Below are 19,784 nucleotides of genomic sequence, written 5' to 3' on the forward strand. Positions count from 1 at the left end.
CTGCTCGCGCAAAGGCTTCTGGGCCTCGGGCCGGTCGCCGCAGACACCTGGGCCGGAGCCGCACGCCTACGGCCCCCCCTCCCCCAGGGATACCTTGGTCCCGCCCGACAACCCCCCCCCTCGCGTCACCTTGGCCTCGCCCAATTCCCAGCCCCCCCCCCGGCCCCGCCCAACGTCACTTAGGCCCCGCCCAATGCGCAGCCCCCCTCTGGCCCCGCCCAACGTCACTTAGGCCCCGCCCAATGCGCAGCGCCCCTCTGGCCCCGCCCAACGTCACTTTGGCCCCGCCCAATGCGCAGCCCCCCTCTGGCCCCGCCCAACGTCACTTAGGCCCCGCCCAATGCGCAGCGCCCCTCTGGCCCCGCCCAACGTCACTTTGGCCCCGCCCAATGTGCACTCCCCCTCTGGCCCCGCCCAACGACACTTAGGCCCCGCCCAATGCACAGCGCCCCTCTGGCCCCGCCCAACGTCACTTTGGCCCCAACCAATGCGCAGCGCCCCCTGGCCCCGCCCAACCCCCAGCAATGCTCGGGCCTAGCGCAATGCCCAAGGCCAGCTCAGCCCCACCCAGCGCCGTTCCCAGAGACGCCCGCTGTAAGCCCTGCCTACAAACTCCGTCGTTGCCTACTGTCCCGGGCGCTCTTCAAAGTCTCCCACACGCAATAAGCGCTCGAATAAATACCATTGATCGTGTGACTCGGTGACTATTGAATTCGGATTCGACTGAACCCCAACATAGTTGTGGCCTTTCCTAACTAGACGTGCCCTGGTTTCCCTTTCAATCGGACAGAGAGTCCGTACATTTGAAGAAGGGTCTCCGGGAGGTCGCAGAAACTGATGCAAAGACATACGCCCGACAGTGTGAATGAACAAAACACAAGTTTATTGAAGTCCGCAAATATGAGGTAGAGCGTTGCCTTTCCCGGCCCGGAACTTTTCTTTACCACGTTGCCGACAGAAGGAGTCGACCTAGCCTAAACCGAATGACCAAGCGACTCCCCGTGAGGGATTGAATCGCAGGTTTTTTCGGAGGGTTGGGGTTTTTTAATACTCAGGCTACCTTTAAAACCATCTCCAAATCTTGAGAAGGATCGGCCTCGATCGCTTTCAAGGCGTCTCATTTGTTTTGCCTCTTCCTGCCTTGGAATCTCCCGGAGAGGTCAAAGCCTCACTTTTGTGTTGCAAGTCAGAGTTCCCCCAGAAAGAACACCATCTTTTGGAAGAAGAGGTGAATTTTCAAGCCTGCTTCCTCCGTTCCCTGCCTACTTGGAGCTTTCTGTTCTTAATCTCTCATTTCGCTTCTAGACTCGGTGTGGGGTCAACACGGACAACTTCCTTATAAAAGGGCATCAACTGAAATAACGAGCCCTTCTTAATAAATATTCTAAAGAGACAGATGTGTTAAGTTTAGTCAGAAATTCCAGTTCTGCCCATGGCGGGGATACTATCTTACCGAACACTGGGAGACAGCGAGAAGCTGGTGGGGGTGGGGGGCAGAGGGAGGGAGAGAGAAAGAGAGAGAGAGAGAGAGAGAGAGAGAGAGAGAGAGAGAGAGAGAGACTCAACCAATAGAATTGAGTACTTCCTGGGTGCAGAGCATGGGTACTGAGCATCTGGAGAGAGTGCCATGTCACAGATTTGACAGAAAGGGAGGAAGAGAAAAAGAATCGGGAGAGAGGCTGCTGTCTTTGAGCAAGGCCCCTGTGAAAGTCGGGATACCGAGAGGCAGACTGGAAAACACAGACTGGCCCTTAATCGGATAATCAATCGGTATCTCGAGGGCTTACGGTGTAATAGATTGGGGCGATACCATCCCTGCCCTGGAGGAGCTTACCATTTAGTTGGGGGTGACAGACATTAACGTAAATTACAGGTAGCGACAGTGTAGTAGGATCTGTACGTAAGTGCTTGCGGGGGCTGGGGGCTCGGGGCGGGGTGCGCATCGAGGTGCCGAGGCGGTCTGGACACGAGCGAGCAAGTGATGCCGGAGGAGGGGGTGGAGTGGCCGGGGGCGGGAGAGGGCGGAAACGAATAGGGGCGAGATAGGATAAATAGGGTGGGGAGATGAGACGTTGGTCAGGGGTGGCCTCCTGGAGCAGAGAGGATTTTAGGTTGGTAGTGAGATCAGAGAGATCTCCCTTAAGGGACCGATCATGTCGGGACGGCGAGGAACGATCTATCTGGGCACGTGGGGCGGACGGGAGTGTCGGTCACCCGTCGGGTCTTCTCGGCCAGGCCCACGTGCCCCACTGGGATCTCACCTTCGGTGTCAAATCCAGAAAGAGAAGGACACCACATACGTGGAGGAAGTCCTCTATTTATTTCGCAACCCCCTCTCATCTCGGCAACACATCCATCTCATGCCTTGACCGCGGGAGCCTCCTCGATGGCACCGATCCAGGGGTGTGGGCAGTGGGAAGGTGGGGTATGCACGTGGGAACTATAGGGAAATAGGAAAATAATTTTAAAACAGGGCAATCTGGGCAACACTGGGGCACAGGACCTCGGTTCAGGAACCTACCCCCCCACCTACAACACGGTTCCTGGGAGAAAACTGGTCCCGGCTGCCAACGCTCTGACTCTGACGTGCGGTTTTCAGATACTGATGGTGGCGTTGGGTCCCAAGACTGCCCTTACGTGTTCTACGTGAGCGAAGGAGACCGACACGCTCTTCACTGATGTCTGACCAACACCTCCCCAGAGCGGGTGGAAGGAAGACGGGGGGGGGGGGGGAGAGGGGGTACGGAGGAGAACGGGAGAGGTGAAGGGGAGCGGAGGGGAGGACTTGACCTGCTACGAGAGGAAAGCAAACGTGTCACGACCTTTTCGTCGTAGCTTCGCAACGAACTTTTACCTCCATTCATTCGTCACACGTGCTAGGAGTGCTTTTCAGATAAACTCCTCCAAGTCGTCTTCATCTGCTCCCAGCCTGCATAGATAAAACGCAGGCGTTAAGCGGCCACGGCGCCAGACCAGCGGAAAACCATCAAAATCCCATCGGGACACGGGCCCGCGAGTCGGAAGGGGGTGGGTTCTAATCCCGGCTCTGCTGCTTGTCAGCCGGGTGACCCTGGCGAGTCTCTGCACTTCTCCGGGCCTCGGTTACCACGTCGGTAAAACGGGGATTGGGACCGTGAGCCCCGCGGGGGACCGGGACCACGTCCAACCCGATTCGCCTGCATCGATCCCGGGCTCAGTGAGGTGCCTGGCCCGCAGTGAGCGCTTAGCAGATCCCACGATGACGATTACGGTCGTCGTGACGATCCTAACCACATCAGAGGGCAGACTCGCGCGTCGTTCACGGGTCTCTCCCGAGCACCCACGGTGCGCGGGGCAGTGAGCTAGGCCCTTGGGAGTCCAGCGCAGAGTACGAGAGACAGGCACGGCGGATGGTGGCAAACGGGGTACGGCCCCCTCCCGGGACGTTGCCCACCTCTCGGTGCCCTCCCGCGGGAGCGCTACTCACTTTCAATGCCGGGTTGGCCGGGGGAGGGCGGGGGCCACCCTAGAAGCAGGGAGACCTCGCGGGCCCGGGCCGCCGCCTGCTGCCAGAGGAGCCACGGATGCCCGAGGGCCCTTGAATCCTACCCCCGGTGAAGGCCACCGGCTGTGGGTCGGGGCCCCGTCCTGTCCCGCCCATTTGAGGTTCCCTTCTGGGCTTCTCTTGGATTCCCGGCCGTCGGGGTTTCCCGCTGATCTGCCGCGCCGGTTGAAAACGGTGGTCGGTGAAATCTAGTTCTCACCTGGAGAATATGTCTTCCGCAGCCTCCTCCTCCGATTTCTCTCCGGCCACTGCACGGCGTCTACCGTGTTCTTCCCCGGGCCCCAGCCTCTCTCGGACGGGCAGCCTGGGTAGCTGATGGCTCTGTCCATCGCCCTCCTCTTCTACTTCCATCCGGTTGACGCCCCGCATGTATTCGTCCAGCTCTTCGTCTAACTTCTGCTTCTCCCGGAGCCGCCTGAGCCTTCTGGCTTGCAGATAGTTGTAGGTTTCCGATTCTCTGCTGTGATCGATATTATCCTGGATGTCCATCAGGAAGAGCTTAGCGGCTAAAGCGTCGTGGTTCTGCTCCTCAATCACTCTGGCCCAGATGTTATTGACTCTCTTCCCTCCCCGGAAGGGTAGGCTCCGAGAGGACGGGACGGCCCAGTGGCCGTGGCCGGCTGCGGCGTCGAAACGACTCTTCCGCTTTCGTTTCGGTACCGAGCTGAACTCATCCGATTCGGAAGAGCTGCCTTCGGAGGAGGCCTCTTCTTTCACCGTCGAGGGATGGGCCGCGGTGCTACCGGACCGGGTCCCAGATGAGATTTTCCCATACGACAGCTGTACGGGAACAAAAGAGAACAACGTTTCCAGAAGAAAACCTTTCGAATCCCGTTGAAGAGATTAAAACAGAACGATTGGGGGGTGGGGGGTGGGGGGTGGGGGGAGGGGGAGGCCGGGCCTATGTTATTTCTTCTCGCGGTGTCTGTCAAACCCTAACTCCCGGGATGCATCCCCGTCTCACCGACGAGGGACCCGAGGTACGGGAAAATGAAGTGAGTGGCCCGGGGTCACCCAGGAGACAGGCGGCGGAGCTGGGGCCGGAACTCAGGTCTGACTCCCGGGCCCGTGCTCTTTCCGCTAGGCCACGCCGCCTTCCAAACCAGACCCCTTCTGGGGCAGGTCTGAGCCTTTAAGGCGGCCCTTCTAGACGTTCTCTGGACGGGTGCTGCCCCGGGGCCGAGCCGGGTCAGATGCCGCCGGCCTGGCCCTCCCTCCCTCCCTCCGTCCCTCCCATCCAGCCCGCCCGCCCTGGTGATCTGCCAACATGAGCTCCCGAGGTACAGAAAAGCGAAACCCATCGAGGGGCCTTATTGAGAAGCGATGCCTACCTTCCCTCCTACTTAGCCCGTGAGCCCCACGTGGGACCTGATTATCTTGGGTCTATTCTAGTATCTGGTACAGTGCTTGGCACATAGTAGGGGTTTAACGCATACCCAAAAAAAAAAAAGAGGGGAAACCTGTCCAGGTTTCGATTAATCAGGAATGGTCCGTCCTTAAGCTGGGCGATCTACGGACTCAAGTTAACCCAGGAGATACGGGCGCCACGACCTCGCAGCTGCCACCGGCTTCTCCCGTCTCCGAAGAGGGAAGGAGGGCCCAGATGCCTCAGCCTTCCGTCTCCCCCTCCGCCCTGCCCCGCCCCGCAGCACGCCGGCCCCCAGACTGCGCCGTTCCCCAACCATGGGGAGGTCGGATGAGAACCTGAGGGCTCACCTCCTCCAGGAGGCCTTCCCAAACTGAACCCTCTTTACCCTCTCCTCCTCCCCATCCCCCCTCCTGCCCCCCGCCCTACCTCCTTCCCCTCCCCACAGCACCTGGATATATGTTTGTACAGATTTCTTACTCTATTTATTTTACCTGTACCTATTTACTATTCTCTTTATTTTGTTAACGATGCGCACCAAGTTTTATTTCTATTTATTCTGATGACTTGACACCTGTCCACGTGTTTTGTCTTGTTGTCTGTCTCCCCCTTCTAGACTGCAAGCCCGTTGTTGGGTAGGGACCGCCTCTATATGTCACCAACTTGTACTTCCAAAGCGCTCAGTTACAGTGCCCCCCACACAGTAAGCGCTCAGTAAATACGGCGGAATGAATGAATGAATGAGGAGGTGGATCTTGCGGGGCGGAGGGGGACAGGTTTCTTCACATGCCCCAGCAGAGGGCTGCATCCGAGCGGCCCGTGGGAGACGCAGAGTGCTCTTCGCTACCCCGGCCCGATCCCTGGCTTGTTTCTCTCTGGGCACCGCGAGGAGCGTCGGGAAGGGGGTGGAGGGTTCGGACTGCCTGGCCAGCGTCCCCTCCCTTCCCCGGCCCCCGACCGCGGTGGAATTCCCGACCTCCGGTCCCCTAGCCTGCCTCGCGGCCCGCAGGGTCCCCGGAGGACCTGGCCCCAGCGGGTACGGTCGCTCCCGGGAACGGTGGCGCGGAGGGGAGGGGAGGGGAGGGACGGCGGTGGGAAGCGAATCCGCCAGAGGGCCTTTCGTCCGTTTGGACAACCAGCATCAGAGGCAGTAGCGATGATCATGGCGGCAGGGTGGAACACGTGGCGGCGGTTGTTCGGTTTTCTACGACCGACTGCCGCCGTGTCCGTAACCTGCTTCCCCGGGCCGAAGATACGCGGGTGACCATCGCCGGGAACGTGTCCGCGCCTGGGGTACCAGCCCCTCTCTCCTCACCTGCCTCAAGCGTTCTCTCCTCTTCTCTCGCTCGCCGCCGACTGACGTCCCTCTGTCACCTTTTACTTCTTCTCCATTCTCAGACACTCCCCCAACCCGCCCTCCCTCCCAACGGCGCGGGGCTGCGGAACCTAAGGGCGCTCGAGGTAAAATACCCGGGAGGGACCTGGCCCTCTTTCCCGCATGGCCTTCACCTTCCGCTTGCTCCCCGAATAAACCTCCGCGTCTGTCTGTCTCCCTCCGTCCCTCCCTCGCTCCCTCTTGCTTTCCGGCCCAGGGCTCTGGGCCCGCTTGGCTCGGGGTATTTCCCTCCTGCTCCACGCGCCGTCACGTCCCCACGGACCTCCGGTCTCCGGAGAGGCGACTGTAAGCGAAGGGCCGGCTCCGCCGAGTCCCCCGGGTTCTTCTCCCCCTCGGTTGGTGGGCCGAAGGTCGGCGCGCTAACTTACCTTGCTTGCCTGCCGGCCGGAAAACACCTCCTCCTTCCAGGGCCGCACGTAGCAGCGCGGGACCAGACCCGCCTGCCTCCGAGTGAAGCACGACTGGCTCCTGGGGGTCCTAAGGGGCAGAAGGGGGACACGGCGGCGTCGGGCCCGGGCGGGGACACGGCGGGGGGGGGGGCGCCCCCTTCTCCCCTCCCTCCGTCGCCGGCAACGTTTCCCTCGGCGCCGCCCTCGTCTCGGCCGCCCCGTCTTCTTGGGCCTCCGCCCGCGCCCGGGCCGCTCCCTCGGCTGCTCCGTCGTCTAAGGCGGCCGCCCCGCCGCCGCGCTCAACCTTCCCCTTTCGCTCAGCTCTTTCCCGCCATCCTCCTCCCTCAGCTCTTTCCCTCCTCCCTCGGCTCTTTCCCGCCACCCTCCTCCCTCGGCTCTTTCCCTCCTCCCTCGGCTCTTTCCCTCCTCCCTCGGCTCTTTCCCGTCGCCCTCTTCCCTCAGCTCTTTCCCTCCTTCCTCGGCTCTTTCCCGCCGCCCTCTTCCCTCGGCTCTTTCCCTCCTCCCTCAGCTCTTTCCCTCCTCCCTCGGCTCTTTCCCGCCGCCCTCTTCCCTCAGCTCTTTCCCTCCTCCCTCGGCTCTTTCCCGCCGCCCTCCTCCCTCGGCTCTTTCCCTCCTCCCTCAGCTCTTTCCCTCCTCCCTCGGCTCTTTCCCTCCTCCCTCGGCTCTTTCCGGCCGCCCTCTTCCCTCAGCAGTTTCCCTCTTCCCTCGGCTCCTTCCCGCCCGTCTCGACTCTTTGCCCCGGCCCTCTCTCGTTCCCTCAGTTCCTCCCGTCCGCCCTCCGCGGGTTCTTTCCCTCAGCGGCTCCCGCCGCCCTCGCCCCGGCCGCTCCGCCGCCTCCTTCCCGGCCGCGGCGTGGGCCTCTCCGCCCGCCGCCTCACCTCTCCCACTTGCCCGGTCGGCCGCGCCTCCCCGGGCCGGGCCCGCCCGGCCCATCGCAGTTGGGGGCGGTGGCGCCCATGGCCACGCCCTGACAGGCCGCCGCCCTCATCCTCGTCGTCGTCGTCGTCGCCGTCGTCGTGGTGAGGGCGGTGGGCGGCGTCGAGGCCGGCGCGCGCCTGCTGCCTCCGGCGCAGAGGCTTGTGGGTCTGGGCGCTCCCGCCCGCCACTTCCGGCCCCGCGCCGGCCCTCTGTGGCGCCACCGGGCCCCGCCCTGCGCGCGCCCCCCCCCCCGCGCCCCCCCGTCACTGAGGGCCTCGGGGCCAATGGCGCCGGGACGGGCGCCGTGCTGAGCGCCGTGCTGAGCGCCGTGCTGAGCGCCAAGCGGGGGACGCTGGGACCGGCCAGGTAGGCGCGCCCCCTGCCCGCAAAGGGCTGCCGGCCCAGCGGCCGCAAAGCTCCCCTCAGGGCCGATGGCCTCTCTTAAGCGCTTAGAAGGGTGCTCGCTGCCTAGTAAGCGCTTAATAAGAAATCATCATCATCATCATAATTAATGACGGCATTTGATAAGCGCTTACTATGTGCAAAGCACCGTTCTAAGCACTGAGGAGGACACGAGGTGATCAGGGGGTCCCACGTGGGGCTCACGGGCCTAGTCCCCATTACCACAGAGGAGGTCACTGAGGCCCAGAGAAGGGAAGTGACGTCACACGGCCGACAAGGGGCGGAGCCGGGATCTGAACCCACGACAGGGGCCCTGAACAGAAAAGTAGGAGTATTATGGTGAAGCGCCGATCGCCCAGCACGGTATTCGAGGCGGGGGCCGACCCGAGACGGTCGGGTCGGGCGCGCTCCCTGCCCCGCCTGGGGCTCGCGGGCCGAGCAGGAGGGAGGACGCGGAGCGAATCCCCGTTTTACAGATTTAGGGAACTCGGGCGCAGACAAGTTCAGTGACTCACCCAAGGTCACGAAACCATCCAGCTGTCGGTTGATCAGTCAATCGATGGTGTTTCGCGAGCGCTTACTGAGTGTGGAGCACTAACTAAGCACTCGGGAGAGTACACTTCACCGGAGTGGCCAGACAAGTTCCGAGGTGGCGGAGGCAGGATTAGAACTCTGGTCTTCTGACTCCCGGGATTGTACTCTTTCCAGGGGTCAGAAGTGGGGTTTCTTATGGGGGGCGGGGAGCGGGTCGGGGAAGGGAGGGAGGAGGCACAGTTGGGTTTTGTGAACCAGAAAGCCAATTCATCGTGAAGCCTTTTGAGCCGGGAGCGCGTCCGGCTGACGGCCGATGCCCGGTGCTCGGCTGACCTGTTACCGAGGCCGCGGGACCCGCCTTGGCCCGCTGTGAAAGCGCCTCCCTTACGGCACCTCCCCGTCTTTCCTCTTAAATCCTGGCCAACACCGAGCTCTCCTATCCCGCTTGGTGAAACCTCCTCCCTTCTCTCCCTGAAGCCCAGGAACGGGGCATCCTTGACCCCACCCTCTGTTTCAACTCCCATATTCTTCAGTCTGGCACGAGATCCACTCTGTTGGTGATAATCCAGTCGCTAGGACCCGAGACCTCGCAGCCCTTACTTCGTCCGCTCCCTCGGCTCCTTCCCGCTGCCTTCTCCTCGTCCGCTCCCTCGGCTCCTTCCCGCTGCCTTCTCCTCGTCCGCTCCCTCAGCTCCTTCCAGTTGCCTTCTCCTCATCCGCTCCCTCGGCTCCTTCCCGCTGCCTTGTCCTCGTCCGCTCCCTCGGCTTCCCGCCACCCTCACCGCGTCTGCTCACCTCAGATCTTTCCCACCACCCTCTCCTCGTCTGCTCTCCTCAGCTCTTTCCCGCCACCCTCACCTCGTCTGCTCTCCTCAGCTCCTTCCCTCCGCCCTCACCTAGTCCTTTCCCGCAGCTCGGTCCCGCCGCCTTCGCCTCGTCCGCTCCCTCGGCTTCCCGCCGCCCTCACCTCGTCCGCTCCCTCGGCTTCCCGCCGCCCTCACCTCGTCCACTCCCTCGGCTTCCCGCCGCCCTCACCTCGTCCGCTCCCTCGGCTTCCCGCCACCCTCACCGTGTCTGCTCACCTCAGATCTTTCCCGCCACCCGCTCCTCGTCTGCTCTCCTCGGCTCTTTCCCGCCACCCTCACCTCGTCTGCTCTCCTCAGCTCCTTCCCTCCGCTCTCACCTAGTCCTTTCCCGCAGCTCGGTCCCACCGCCTTCGCCTCGTCCACTCCTTCGGCTTCCCGCCGCCCTCGCCTCGTCCGCTCCCTCGGCTTCTCTCCGCTCCCCCGCCTCTTGATGGCCTCATCCATCCCATCGCGGGTAGGGGCGGCAGTCATGCCTCCGCCCCATACCTTTGCCGGGCACCTGCTGCCTCCCGTGCAAATGCCTCTGGGCCTGGGCACCGTTGCCTGAGAGGCTCCTGTACCTGAGATGGGCCTCTCTCGCACCGTGGGGCCCCGCCCACCCCCCCTCGGGCCCTCTGGTACCCAGGGCGACCACCGATCACAGACAGAAAGGTCACGCCCCTTCTCCTGCCTCCAGACGGCCACCCTATACCGGCCGAGTCACTTGGCCACTTGTCCCGGGTGGGCCAGGGACTCTGTGGGATCGGATTTTCCCGTAGCTCTCCCGGCGCTTGATCCGGTGGCTGGCACATGGTCTGCATTCCACAAAGTGCCGCAGTTAGCCTTGTCAATCGATCGATCGATCGATCACTCAGGCTCACGCAGAAAGACTGAAACGGTAATAAAGACGAAATAACATGAGAGGTCCAGGGTGACCGTTCGGTAGGCACGCATGTTCAATCGCATGGTGACTCACCATCTCTCTTTACTGTTGTACGTTCGTGCGCTTAGTACAGTGCCCTGCGCACGGTAAGCGCTCAATATATATGCAGGTAAGTGCTCAATAAATTCAACTGAGTGAATGATCGAGTGAATGAACTTATTTTCATTCCGGTATTATTATTATTACTATAACCGTTATTGTTGTTGTTATTACCATGCCGTTTGTGATGCGCTCACTATGTGGCCGACACTCTTCCAAGCCCTGGGGTGGACACTGGGCAGTCAGGTCGGACACAGATGGATGGATCGGTTGACTCAAGCAGTGATTTTCAGAGCTGGGGAAAGTCAGCGGAACCCCAGGACAACTTCCCTAGCCACAAGGAGCTTACACTCTATTGGGGGAACGGATGTCAAAGGATTAATGAGCGGCATGGTCCGGCGGAAGGAGCCCGGGCCTGGGAGGCAGAGGATCTGGGTTCTAATCCCACCTCTGCCGATCGCTTGCTGTGTGTGACCTTGGGCAAGTCCCCTAACTTCTCTCTGCCTCAGTTTCCTCAACTGTAAAATGGGGATAAAAGGGGGACGAGGCTACCGGACCTCCTCCTTAGACCGCGGGACGGGCACTGGGTCCTACCCGATTTACCGGGAACCCGTCCCTGCGCTGGGAAGAGCGATCGCCACGTAGTCGGTGCTAAACAACTGTAACGACGACAACGGTGCCGATCGCGATGATGAGGATCCGGAAATGAGCCCGAGTCCCCGTGCGATCGACTAGGTGTGCCTACGCGATAGTCGCCCCTGAACTCCAATGTCATCTTGCCTCTCTCGTTTAAATCTTTTCTGAGCAGCCTGTCACCAGTCTCCCTGGACCACTTTTGGAACGTGAGCCAGGCACCGTGCCTTACTCGCCCTCTGTTGGACTCTATCGCAGTGCTCTGGCGAGAGCTGTTAGAAAGTCAGTGAGGCCACGGTGACGGTTGGTGGCTGAGCCGCGCGTTGTGCGGAAGGAAGATCCTACAGCTGATAGCGGTGGCCGAGCAGCGCGTCGTGCGGGAGGAAGATCCTCCAGCTGAAGGTCTGGCCCTGTCTTCTCCTTCCTTCCCTTTCCTTCCTTCCACCACGTCCCCGTTCTTCCTTCTTCTTCTTCCCACCTCCCAAGCAGTCCCTCCCCAAGACACCTTCCCTGACCGCAGGTCCCTCTTTCCACTCTTCCTTTGTCAGTGGCCTAAAGGACATCCTTGACTCCGCCCTCTCATTCACCCCACGTATCCGATCCGTCACCAAATCCCACCACGTCTCACCTTCACCATGTCGACAAGATCCATCCTTTCCCCTCCATCCAGACCGCTACCACCTCAGTACGCTCGCTGTTCCTATCCCGACTGGATGACTGCGTCAGCCTCCTTTCTGACCTCCCAACCTCCTGCCTCTCGCCACTTCAGTCCGTACTTCACTCTGTTGCCCGGATTATCTTTCTACAGAAACGTTCGGGGCACGTCAGCCGCTTCTCAAAAATCACCGGTGGTTGCCTAGTGACCTCCGTATCGAACAGAAACCCCTCACTCTTGGCTTGAGAGCTGTCCATCACCTTGCACCTTCTTACCTGACCCCCCTTCTCTCCTTGTACATCCCAGTCCGCACACGCCGCTCCTCTGGTGCTAACCTCACTGGGCCTCGATCTCGCCTGTCCCGCCGTCGGCCCCTGGCCCCCGTCCTGCCTCTGGCCCGGAACGCCCTCCCTCCTCAAAATCCGCCAAACCATCACTCTTCCCTCCCGCCCACCTTCAGGGCCCTCCTGAAGGCGCACCTCCTCCAAGGGGCCTTCCCAGACTAAGCCCCCCTTTTCCTCAGCTCCCCCTCCCTTCTGCGTCACCTCGACTCTCTCCCTTTGCTCTTCCCCCACTCCCTGCCCCGCAGCACTTATGTATGTAGGTGTACGGAATTCCATTTATTTATATCAATGCCTGTTTTGATGCCCGTCGTCTTCCCCTCTAGACTGTAAGCCCAGCGTGATCAGGGATCCCAGACTGAGCCCCCCTTTTCCTGTCCTCCTCCTCCCCTCGCCATCGCCCCAACTCCCTCCCTCTGCCCTACAGCCCCCCCCCCACCCCACAGTACTTGTGTATATATACATATATGTGCATGTTTATTATTCTATTTATTTCATTAATGATATGTATCTATAATTGTGTTTATTCATATTGGTGGTATTGATGCCCATCTACTTGTTTTGCTTTGTTTTGTTAATAATGATAATACTAATAATGATGGCATTTATTAAGTGCTCACTATGTGCAAAGCACTGTTCTAAGCACTAGGGAGGTTACATGGTGATCAGATTGTCCCACGGGGAGGGGGAGGGGGGCTCACAGTCTTAATCCCCATATTACAGATGAGGTAACTGACGCATAGAGAAGTTAAGTGACTTGCCCAAGGTCACACAGCCGAAAATTGGCAGAGCCGGGATTAGAACCCCTGACCTCTGACTCCAGAACCCGTGCTCTTTCCACTGAGCCACGTTGCTTCTCTTGTTGTCTGTCTTCCCTCTTCTAGACTGTGAGCCCGTTGTTGTGCAGGGATTGTCTCTATCTGTTGCCAAATTGTACTTTCCAAGCACTTAGTACAGTGCTCTGCACACAGTAAACGCTCGATAAACCCGATCAAATGAATGAATGGCTGAATCAAGGATTGTCTCTCTTTAACGCTGAATTGTACTTTCCAAGTGCTTAGTACAGTGCTCTGCACACAGTAAGCATTAAATGAATACGATTGAATGAACTTTACAAGAAGTCATCAATGGGCCTCAAATACCTTATTGCGACGTGAACCCCGGGATGACGTGGGATGATTCATCCTGGTGTACAGTGAGTCGGGCACAGAGATCCCAAGACCCCGAGTCTTGTGGAGCCCCATTGCCCTTGTATCCTCCTCCTCTCCTTCCCCTCCTCCTCCTCTTCCTCCTCCTCCTCTTGCCCTGTCCGCCTTGACCCCCTTGGAGCCACTGACACCCAGGATCTTATCTCGCATGAACGTCACCTGGGCCACTGCCGAGGGTGGTGGGAAAGAGATGGCGGTTGTTGCCGGCGCCGCACACGGAGCTGACGGGCCTGGCTCGTGGACGCCAGCCTCACGGGACTGGTCGAGCCCATCAGACCGAACCTGGTTTGGGAGGAAAGGCAGGTCCCATCAGGGCACGTATGGTGGGAAACCATAGATGCAAGCGGGAACGAGAAAAGTAGCTGTGGTCGGTCCAATCTGATAAAGGAGAAATGGCCTTTAGATTTCAGACCAGTTCGTGGTGCCTGCTAGATGGTGATAATCGGGGTATCTGTTAGGAAGTTGCTCTGTGCCCGGCACCACGCTCCACACTGGGGGAGAGCCAAGGTAATCAGGTCGGATGCAGTCCCCACCCCGTCCCACGTGGGGCTCGCGGTCTGAGGAGGAGAAATCGTTAGCTCCTCGGGGGTAGGGATCCCGTCGGTCGACGTAGGACGGTGCACCGCTCGCAGTAGGTGCCCAATGAATACTGACGATCGATCTATTGGTGGATCGATTGACTCGCTTCATTCTTTCCTTCAGGAGTTCAGCGAAGGGTTCTCGGATCGGAGCGGTGCAGCGCCGCGGAAAAGGCCGGAGATGGAAGAATTCAGCAATTCCGAGTCCAGAGCCCCGGAATTCGAAAATTTTCCAGGTCCGTGAGCTCCGGGACTCTACTCGGGCCACGGGATAGCTGTCCCTGCCTTGCTCATCCTGGCTTTAGCTTGGCTTCTAGTTGGGCCCATCTTTTAAAAGCCCCGGGGAGACGCCACATCTGGTCCTCTTCTGTTGACAGATTTCCACGTGACGGAGTCTCACGCGACTTTGAAAGTCATCAAAAGGGAGGTAAAGCCAGTACGGATGGATCAGAGCCAGGGGCCCGAGGGGAGACCCAAGACTTTCTTCAGACAGGGTAACGAAAAGTGCGGTTTTCTCGAATCCCTATTTGACGGGTGAAGTGACTGAGGCGCAGCGGAGGGATCGAGACGAAGGTCCTTCTGACCGCTGAGGGTGCGCTCGGTCCCCTAGGCCGGGCCGAAACCACCGGCCGAAATAGGGTTTTTAGATTACCACCACCCCCACCCCCAACCCCCGCCCCAGGCTTCATTTCTGCATCCTGTCCTGTCCCTCTGTTGCTTATTTCATTCCATCACTGACTGTGTGCAAAGGAATGTACTAAGTGCTTGGGAGAAGACAATATGATATTTCTCAAAGAGTCAGTCCCCGTCTGACCCCGGGGCTACGTTCTGGATGGACCTCGCGCTATAGTACAGCCGCCTCGATGACGGTGCAGGTGATCTCACCGCCGTTTCTTCCGGCCTCCCGCTGTTCTCTGTGCAGCTCTCCTGGCAAAACCACACCTCAGGGGACAGAGTGACTGTATCTTCGACCTGAAGGGGGGGTGGGGAGCGGGGAGGGAGGAGAGCAGGGCAGAGGGCAGTGGGTGGGGGGCGGGGTGGGGGTGGGAGAACCACCATGTTGTAGCCGTGTTCAGAGAGTTGTTTATCCTCTTGCCCCAAGATGCATCCTCTGGAACCCGTGAGCACTTCCGCGAGTCTCGGAAATCTCTGAATTTTCACCGCCTTCTCATTTTCTACGCAGTTCTGTGAGTGACACCAAGAGGAGACTTGAGGCCCCCGGGGCCTAACAATAATAATAATAATAATGGCATTAATTAAGCGCTTACTATGTGCAAAGCACTGTTCTAAGCGCTGGGGAGGTTACAAGGCGATCAGGTTGTCCCACGTGGGGCTCGCGGTCTTCATCCCCATTTTACAGTTGAGGTAACTGAGGCCCAGAGAAGTTAAGTGACTTGCCCAAAGTCACACAGCTGACAGTTGGTAGAGCTGGGATTTGAACCCATGACCTCCGACTCCAAAGCCCGTGCTCTTTTCATTGAGCCACGCATGCTGCTTAAGTGACTTGCCGCCGGTCACACAGTAGATCAGTATCAGAGTGGGGACCCGAAGCTGGGGCTCCTGATTCCCAGTCCCCTCCCACTAGGCCGTACCGCCCTCTTCCTCGGGACACGGAGCGGGCGTTTCGTCCCGCTCCGTGACCGCTTTCAGCCGGTGGGGGGGCGCGGGGTGGATGAGGGGGCCGGGGGCAGCCCTCTGGGTGCTGGCAAAGCCACGTCCCCTCAGTGGCCCGAGCCCCGAGGGAGCCGCCAAAGCAGCTGGGGAGCTGAGCCGGAACCCCTGGCGGAGCCGGGCCGAAAGAGCCCGTCCTCGGCGGCCCCCCAGTGAGTCGGTCACTCTGTCCTTACCCCAGCTGAATCCTTTCTCTAATTGGATGGACTGTCTCTCGTGGGGTGCGAACCATAGCGAGAGAACATACGTGGTGGTGTTTTCTTTCCCCCTAGTTTCTGGGCAGTTATCGTCTGTATCTTCTACCTGAGATGCAAAACTTATGTTCTGGAGAAGAGAATTGAGTCCCTGGCCTCCTTCCTTGAATCCTACGATGCCGAGTAAGATTTTCAGCTTCTGTCTGGGCACCGGCGGGTCCGGGCTCGCGTTCTTGAGTGGCTACACTGATAGGCCACCGATGAGGCAAAAGAGCACGCTTCCTCTTTCTCAGGGCCAAGTGCCGTTGCTCTTTTGGAAGCCTCTTGGCCACCCCAAAGGCCAAAGGGGCAACCTTTTTGTAGTCTTAAAGTAAGACACACGAGCATTACGCCTGAAACCGTGTGAAGGCGGAAGGAGAAAGGAATCCAGTCCGGTACATGAAAAAGCTGTGTTGCAGCAGAATAAGTGCTCGATAAATACCATCACTAGACTGGTCTCTTGGCTGCCCAATGGGGAGTGGAAGGGGGGAAGGACGGGGCGTTAGAATAAAGCCAAGCCCTTGCACCTCTTGGGCTGCAAGAAAATAGCCGGCAGTGAAGGGGAACAGAATCAAGCCCCTCTGTTTGCTGACCTTTCCCCCAGAGACAATGCCGGGAAAGGGTCCCGGGGGGTCGGGCGATGCCCGTGTCCCTGTCTTCTTCCGGGCCTGGGTCACCCACCTCCTTGCTCTATTTTCTCCCTACAGAAGGAAGATGTCAGAAATGGGATCCTGGATGCTTGCCAACATGAGCGTCGTCTGCGAGAAGCTGACGGCTAACGTCCTGAAATTGGAAAAGGTACCTTTTCTTTTCTCCATTTGCTCCCGTGACTGGAGGCGGGAGAGGTTGAAGGAGGGGGGAGGGAGGAGTGGCTTCCATCCACCCTGAGTTCAGCCCCACCCCCGCAGCGACAGCAGACTTGGGCCGAGCTGAATGTTGGCAGGTCCCCGGACCCCTGAATTGTTCTCTGGCTTTTGCTCTCTTCACGAGTTCATCCCTTCAGGAAAGTCAGCTGCGCCAGCAGGGTTCACCGTAGGCAGGTGGCCGCCACCCAGCCGTCTGTCTGTGGAAATGCCCTGGATGCCAGGCCTCTGAATGCAACAACTTCTGGGGATCGTCGTTATGGTGGTCACAGCCAGACAGAAGGGGTCGGAGCTCTCCCCCGCCCCATGGGTCACCGGGCAAATACCTTAGTGCTCACCTTGGGCTAGGGCTCCCATCAGTTCTGGGAGAGGCAAGAGGAAACAGACCTCCGGCTCACGTAGTCGAAACTGTCTAAATTACCCACGTCCACTTCTTCTGGGCTGAGGGGGTTTCTTTGTATTTTGAGAAGCGCTTATGTATTTCCATAAGGCAGCAGCATGGCCTAATGGGAAGCATGGGACGAGGCGTCTGGAGACCCGGGTTCTAATCCCGGTTCGGACACTCGCTGGCTGGGTCGACCGGGGTCTGTCAGGCAAACCTCTTTGTGCCGCCGTTTCTTAATCGGTGAGATGGAGAGGGAATATGTGTTCTCTCCCCACCTGGGACACACCCCGTGTCCCACATGAAGCTTCCGGTTGGAACGATTATCTGGTATCTACCCCACCGCTTAGCACGGTGCTCGGCGCATGCTAGGTTCTTGGATAAATACCCTCAAATTATTATGATGATCATTAACAGTACTCGGCTTTCTGTAACACAGGACCACCCCCCCTCCCCGCCCATCCCCACTTCCCGGGGAGAGTGACAAGTTTGGTTTTGAAATTATAAACTGAAACCTCATGTGAGCTGGCGAGTGTTTGGAAGTTATTTAAAAAGTACTTCATTGCTTATGTGTAGCATAGTGACTTTATAACCACTCGGCCCAAATAACTTCTTCTTCTAGCCTTCTCCCTCCCTCTTCCTCATATTCGTCCCTTCCTTTCCTTTTCCCCTTCCTGTAAAACCCTGCAAAATAGGGCAGAATGGCATTGCACGATTCCTCTCAGGACAACGCTCGCTGTGGGAGGGGGTGCAAATTTAGACCGGAAGGCCGGTTTAGTTCAGCCAGAGTCCTGGCTGAAAGAGGACGGGTGAAGAAGGAGAAACAAGAGGGGAAAGCCCATTTGGGTTTGCCCCATGATATTCTTTGGGCATTTTGTCTTTTTCTGTCTCTTTTTGCGTTCTTTGGAAAACCAAATGACGGTCAAAGCTGTCCATCAGGAGAACCCTGACTTTGCCGACCGGGTCAGCCCTTCGAGGGGCCGGGCCCCAAGATGGGTGGTATCTGGCAGCCACGATCATGTCCCCAGGTTCAGAACGAAGTGGTCGTGGTGGGGGTGGTGTTGGTCGGCAAATCAGTCTGCACCCCAGCTCAGTATCCAAGCAGCCGCGCTGAAAACGTGAAGGGGGACCACTCTGCCCTGTCACCTTAGCCCTAAACCGTCCGGCTGAGCATCCTCACCGACCACTTCCGCTGCCTGATGTGCTGGGCCCCCGCCTGCCTTTTGTTGCCCAGCGAAGCCTCTCGTTGCCCATGGGCACTCCGGCAAACAGTTTGACCCCGAAGACAGAGGCTTGTTAACTCGAGGGGGAGTTCATTCCCACCACAGCCTCGTTTGGGACCCGCAGGGGGCCGAGCGGTGGGCACTTCCCGCTTGTCCGTGACTCCGACCTCTTGGCCATTGACCCAGGTTGGCAATGATTCTGACCTGTCAGTTCGGGCTTTGAAGAGCCCTGAAAAACCTTTCCAAGCTTCTGGACTTGGGGAGTGTCTCAGTTGTACAGGGATGGTTGGTAACGGGGCTTCTCTGCTGTCGTTTCAAGGTACAAGACAACCTGCAGAAGCTGCTCAAGAATGACAACTGACTGACCCGGCCCTTCCGGGTCAACCTGATGCCTACAATTCCCACTTTAGCAAGCCCACTCTGAGCCCCAGGAAGGAACCCAGCCGACGGAGACACCATCAGCACCGAATCCAAAGTGCAAGAAAGAGGGTTCTCGGGCAACCCGAGTTAAACGTGATGCTCTGAGGAGTGTGTTTCAACGCCTCTCCTGAAGAGAGCTGATCCTGTCTCTGGAGAAGGAAGGATTCTGCAGGACCGCCCTGGAACTGGATGTCTTCTGTTCCTGCAGAACGGCACCCCCTCAATCTCCTGTTTCCTTCCCCTGTCTTTGGCCTTTAGTGCCCCGGCTCCCAACTCAAAAATCCAGGCTCTGCCAAGTCTGTGGCCTGGTCCCCGAAAAAGGCAGGCATCACAGCCCTACCAAACCACATGGTGGATCCGTTCCGACAAGCGGGTCTCCTGTGTGGTGGCTTTGTACTACTGTTCGTCTCCCCGTGAAGTAACCTGCAGGCTTTACTGTGCTCAGAGTGGGCTTGAAAATCGTAGGAAACAATGTAGGCTAAACCTCTTTAGTTTGAGTTTTGTTTTTGGCTAAGGTCGGTAGGTGTTTGTAGACAATGTTCTAGTTACAGGAGTTTGGAGACATGAGGCAGAAGGATCGGATTTGGTGATTCCCATCCTTCCAAATCCCCCCACAACCTTCACAGGCAGTGTGGTGGCGAATTAAAAATTAGATGTTGAAATTTACAGTTTGGCTGTGTTCAAAACCTTTCCAAAGAGGAGTCTATGTAGGGAGCACACAAGTCCATGTCAACACTCAACTATCTGATGTTTTTCTCCTTGCTGCCTCAGATTTAGAAATACTTAGTCATTTGCTAATTTCATTTACCATTTGGGATTTTGGGGCTGGTTCCCTTAATTGTTTAGGATTCTTTAGCAGCTTTAAATATATTCAATTTCTGTTATAGTGTTTTATCATTAGTTTTGTCATGTGCTTATGTTTAATCCAGTAAGCTAGTGAAGTAGGTAAACTGGTTATATTATTTGTTTTTTTAAGTGCACTAGGCAGTTCCTGTTCCATCCATGGCTTTTAATAAATGTTTAGTGCAAATAATTTTCAGTCAGCTCTTTCTTTTGTTTCAAAATAAGCCCCCAAATTGGCCCTTTCCAGGAGACACAGAAGGGAGAGTGTTTTCTACTAGAAACAGTTTGAGATTTGTATGTGTAAATTTGTCTGTATTCCAAAGTGTTTCTTTTGGCT

General features: G+C 58.2%; 2 protein-coding genes across 3 annotated transcripts; one reads left to right on the forward strand and one right to left on the reverse strand.

The window, feature by feature from the left end:
• Positions 1-2,283: 2,283 nt before the first annotated feature.
• Positions 2,284-9,907, reverse strand: LOC119947875. The gene is made up of 6 exons (XM_038769529.1): positions 9,716-9,907; positions 7,595-7,965; positions 6,675-6,783; positions 3,744-4,324; positions 2,855-2,929; positions 2,284-2,440 (listed from the first exon to the last, which is right to left on the reverse strand). Exons 1-5 carry the CDS (start codon positions 9,905-9,907, stop codon positions 2,890-2,892), a joined length of 1,293 nt encoding a protein of 430 aa, XP_038625457.1. The 3' UTR covers positions 2,284-2,440; positions 2,855-2,889.
• On the forward strand, positions 7,897-19,488 carry LOC119948117 (GRAM domain-containing protein 2B-like). Of its 2 annotated transcripts, XM_038770010.1 has the most exons (8): positions 7,897-8,000; positions 11,289-11,432; positions 13,937-14,048; positions 14,190-14,306; positions 14,915-14,999; positions 15,756-15,860; positions 16,424-16,514; positions 18,504-18,589. In XM_038770010.1, exons 3-8 carry the CDS (start codon positions 13,994-13,996, stop codon positions 18,543-18,545), a joined length of 495 nt encoding a protein of 164 aa, XP_038625938.1. In that variant the 5' UTR covers positions 7,897-8,000; positions 11,289-11,432; positions 13,937-13,993; the 3' UTR covers positions 18,546-18,589. The 2 variants fall into 2 exon arrangements, with proteins under 2 accessions (XP_038625938.1, XP_038625939.1); XM_038770011.1 differs by lacking the exon at positions 11,289-11,432 and having other exon boundaries at positions 18,504-19,488.
• The last annotated feature ends 296 nt before the right edge of the window (positions 19,489-19,784 follow it).

This window comes from Tachyglossus aculeatus, chromosome X4 (assembly GCF_015852505.1).
Source record: "Tachyglossus aculeatus isolate mTacAcu1 chromosome X4, mTacAcu1.pri, whole genome shotgun sequence".
Lineage (NCBI taxonomy): Eukaryota > Metazoa > Chordata > Mammalia > Monotremata > Tachyglossidae > Tachyglossus > Tachyglossus aculeatus.